Genomic DNA, 4386 nt, shown 5'->3' on the forward strand with positions numbered 1-4386 from the left:
AGGGGCCGCGGGGACCAGCCGAGTTTCCCCACCCGGCGCGGGGGCTTCAGCGCGGCACCTTCCCGGGGCGTGCCAGCCTGCCAGCGGGAGGGCCGGCGCCAGGCGGTTTCCCTGGCACCTGTGCTTCATCGGGGCAGCTCGCCGATGCCACATGTTCTCTGTGCTCTCCTGCTGCCTCGTCTTCTTCTGGATAACGCCACGTACCTGCTCCCGGAGTTTGAGCAACTCCTGGACGCCCCTGTGGCCCGCGGGGCGCAGGCTGCGGCAGCGCCCCCTCCCCACAGCCTCGTCAATGAAAAGTACCTAGTTACAGAAACCGGCGAGGGCTCTAAAATCTGGAAATGATGAATTTAAAGACAAGTTCTTAAATGACGTCTACTTGAATTTGAGGTTTGGCAACGTTAAACTCATAGCGTAGTCGAGATGGGATTGACCTTTGCCTGCGGCTGGGTCAGGCGCGCCGAGCCCCGCTGAAGGCAGCGGGGTCTGTGTGTGTCTGAGGCGGAGCGTTAGCGCTGGTGGAAGCGAATCCCAGGGTTGAAGCCTACTGAACTGCGCCCTCGTGCAAACAGCGCGGTTTGATCAATGCCGCCTTCAAATCTCTATCTGTTAATGGAGATGCCAGTGCTTTCCATTGTGTGGTGTTTTGAAGGAGACAAACAGAACGACTGCGTAAACACAAACTACAGTTATTGCTGTCTTGTGAGAATCAGGTTTATCTAACAATCTGGGGGTCAGATGGTCTGCGTTTTATTTTCAGTCCCGCTGCTGACCAGCTCCAAGACCTTGATTTAGGTACCTCCTGTATTTCTGTTTCCTTCCCCATCCTTTGTTGTTTTAAGACACGAACTGTTTAGGGAAGCAGCTTCCTATCTAGTTATGTAAACTCCATGTTGGTTATGGCAAATGAGGTAGCACATGATGGATAACAACTTCATAAGGCAAGTGCGGTGTATTTGTGTCGGCTGGAAACGCTGCAGTCTCTGAGGCGGTGGCCTATTAATCTGTTCCAGAAAATGGTATGGTAAGCAACTACGTAGGAAAATTTTACGGGCACTTAATTTATCCCTTTGCTTAAAAGAGAGGATTAGAATGAATACGCTCATGTTTCTATAAATGTAGTAAGCAACTTGGGTGGGTGGCCAGGTTTTAAAATACAGCATATGGATGCTGTCTAAAAAAGAACTGCATTTTGCCATAAAGCTTCATTTTTAGGCTGTGAGGCATAATGTCCTGTAAACAGCCAGTATTTGTGAATGAATGTTCTGATTCTTCTTAGTTCCTACTCCTTCGCCAGAATTGTTTATTGGTAGCAAACTTCGAGCTTGTGTTTTTGAAGAACATGCTGCTGTTGCTGTTTTCTTTGATAGATGCAATCTCAGAGATGAAAGTAGGCTACAAGAGGTGTGTGCTCTGAGACTGATGCAATGTCATGCTTCAAGTGAGAAGGCACCAGCTACTGCTAGTTTACCCCCTAAAGCGCAAAAAGCGGCAATTCTGTCTGCTAGATTTCTGAACTGCAGTACTTGAAATGGGACTATGCACGGCCAGGGTAGACGGTGGGCCCTTTGCTACGATGCCTCTCTACCTCTAGAGCACCAGGTTGCAGCCATGCTGGCCAGACGTTTTCATGTATCTTGGAGACATCTTGTCTTCCTGCTGGTGGCCAAGACAGTCATAACCAGCTGCAGTCCCTGACAGATGTTACCCTCTTGAATTGAGCGGCCTGTTCGTGTTACAGATCCAGGTTTGAATTCTTTTACGTGGCATCTGCCTGGCTCCACTGAAAATAACGGATCTGCCACATGCATGATGTTCCTATTCATATGCCGTACGTTTGTCCCCTACTCATCTCTCTTCCAGCATTTGTTGTCCCTTTTCTTTGACTGTTTGTTTGCTTGCCCCCTTTGCATCTGTCAGAATGGGTGTTTTGTTCTGGCAGGTTCACAGTTTTGTAGGTTTTAAAGGGGGTGTTGTCTGTGGTCAACACTAAAAAGCATGTAAAGATACAGTTTTAGACTAAGTAGCATGTTGGATTGTTGTTTCTCTTTTTTTGCTTTAAATGAAATTTGCAGCAAGACTGTGCATCTTTTCAAGCTGAGCTTACTTCTAACTAAATATACAACACAAAATTGTTTTTGACTTGTCTCTCTGATAGCTCCATTTTCTTTGGTCGGATAACTGTGTCAGCATGCTAGTTTTCATTTTTGTAAGGCTATGAAACTTACTGGAAGATATTTTGACCCAGTCCTACAAGCATAGGTCCTGATAAAGTCATATACGTGAGCTATCCCACTGGAACTGAACGGATCACCAACAGTGTGATCAATGTGTACTTTCTTTTGAACTTTGCTGTACTTTTGCACATGAAGTCGAACAGAAATAGACTCACTTGTCAAAAAAGTACATTAGTTTGATGGGCGTAATTGGACAGATCAACTCTTAAATGGTAGCCCAGCATTTGTGTACAAAATCTGAGGATACTATTTATGGTTTGCCAAGAATCATTTATGTCACTGTAGCTCAGATAATTTTTTCTATCTTAATTCATCACATTCTTAATGTAGTAAAAATACTACACTTCATTTTGTTAGATTTGAAACTCTGAATCAAGGTTTTTCCTGGTGTGATTGCAAATTTCTCTGCAGGGGATTCAGAAAGAAACATACTTCCTTAAGTCTTTACTGTAGCTGAGTATGAAATTTGTCTTGTTGATGTTCTTTTCATTAGATTGTTTAATACCTTTGTGCAGCATTGGTACTTCCAAATATACCAAGAGTAAGTAAAAATAATTTGCTTGTAATACTTAGTGAGAGGGGTCATCAGTGGAGAACTTTGTTATTGCAGCAGAAGTTTCCAATCAAGTGGAGATTAATGTGAGAGCAAACAAAAGGAAACTCTTAGAGAGTGAAAGTGTCATAGCTTCTTTAGAAGCAAGTATTGGCTAGAAGTACTTTGGATTTCAGTAATACATTAATGTTCTTTAATTTATGAAAGATTTTGGTTGTACCACTAAGATAATGACTAATCATAATGTAGAATTTCAAGTATATTAATTTGCACAAGAGAATCATCTGTATATGATGCACTGCACGATAAGGAAAATAAAAGTTTCGACTCTTGGATTTAGGCCCCCTCTTCCCTACCTTTCAAATGTTGTAAATTCATTAGCCGTGTAGTCATTTCATGAGACTTATTCTAATGTAAAAATATACACCTTTCAAGTGTCCATGCTCTGGATTGTCGTCCAGTATTAAAAGCTTCTTATAATTGCAGAAATATTCAACTACTTATGTCCAGTCTTTATTGTCACTAGAATCGTAGTTGCATCGTATCCACTGGTTGTACCTCATTCAGATCTCCCAGCCATTATTTAATATCCTCTGTCTGATTCTGTGGGGAGAGGTTGGGTTGTTTTGAAGATGATCTTCCAGAAAAAAAATCAGAGAAGATCCCATCAGATGGGGTACCTAAAGCTGAAGACCCGCCACAGTAGTGTCATAAGAAACGCCTTCTTCCCTAGCAGTACTGTGGTATTGCGGTTTTGTGAATGAGAGGGAACTTTTTTGTATCATCATGGCTTTAAAAGTTTGAAGTAGCTTGGCTAGGGTTTATAGTTTGGGGAAGGCCATTGAATGGCTGAGTCAACAGGCTGGGGCTCTTGAAGCAGGTCCTGCAATGGCTTGTCAGTATTGTTCTGCCATGGCTGAGGTTTGCACAATGGACCAGGTCTGGATTGTGCAGCTCCACGGTCTCCCGGGTCTCGTCTTGCACATGTTCTCTGGTCTCAGCACAGGTTGAAGAAGCTCTGTAATGGCTGCAGGCTTCATGAAAAACCAGCTAAAATCTTCCACTAAGTTCTGGCTGCTTCCGCGGTGTATTTTAGGAATATGAACTAGCATGGTATCCTGTAAATACAGAGATATTCCATGCAGTTTTTGGAACATGACTGTGGTGCTTGCTTTGAGGAAAATAAATGTAAAAGCACCAAATAACTCCTAAAGTTCAAGAGACAATATCAGAAAACTGGGAAATCTAGGGAGAGAAATTAAATCTTACTTTCATAGTAGATGGTGCTTCTGGTAGTACAAAATACCAACAAACAGCAGCCCCCAGTTGGTGTCCCCTTCAGTATTGTGAGGAGCTTGCACCTGTCACTTGACCTAAGTGTAGGCGTCCTCCATCCTGCAATAAGTTTGGGCAATCCTGTCATATGAAGAGGCACGTCTTCCATCACATGGCTGGGATGGTTTGCAAAAGATGAAGGGTACTTCAGTCACTTCATTTTACGAGCACTAATTCAGTGGCACCTGCATGCCAGTCCTGCTGCAGAAGCTTTCTTTGGGTACATGGTGGAGCAGAGGCTGCAGGCATTCTCAAGCAGTG

At 43.6% G+C, this 4386-nt stretch overlaps 1 protein-coding gene across 1 annotated transcript in view; it reads left to right on the forward strand.

Moving 5' to 3' along the window:
• The first annotated feature begins 423 nt into the window (after window positions 1-423).
• The window catches only part of PTAR1 (protein prenyltransferase alpha subunit repeat containing 1), a 38364-nt gene continuing 34401 nt past the window's right edge, over window positions 424-4386 (forward strand). Inside the window, exons 1-2 of the mRNA XM_009328183.1 lie at window positions 424-450; window positions 1280-1404. Coding sequence (XP_009326458.1) covers window positions 424-450; window positions 1280-1404 — 152 coding nt within the window. The remainder of the gene's footprint in view (window positions 451-1279; window positions 1405-4386) is intronic.

The sequence above is a fragment of the Pygoscelis adeliae genome, unplaced genomic scaffold (assembly GCF_000699105.1).
Source record: "Pygoscelis adeliae isolate BGI_AS28 unplaced genomic scaffold, ASM69910v1 Scaffold45, whole genome shotgun sequence".
NCBI lineage: Eukaryota > Metazoa > Chordata > Aves > Sphenisciformes > Spheniscidae > Pygoscelis > Pygoscelis adeliae.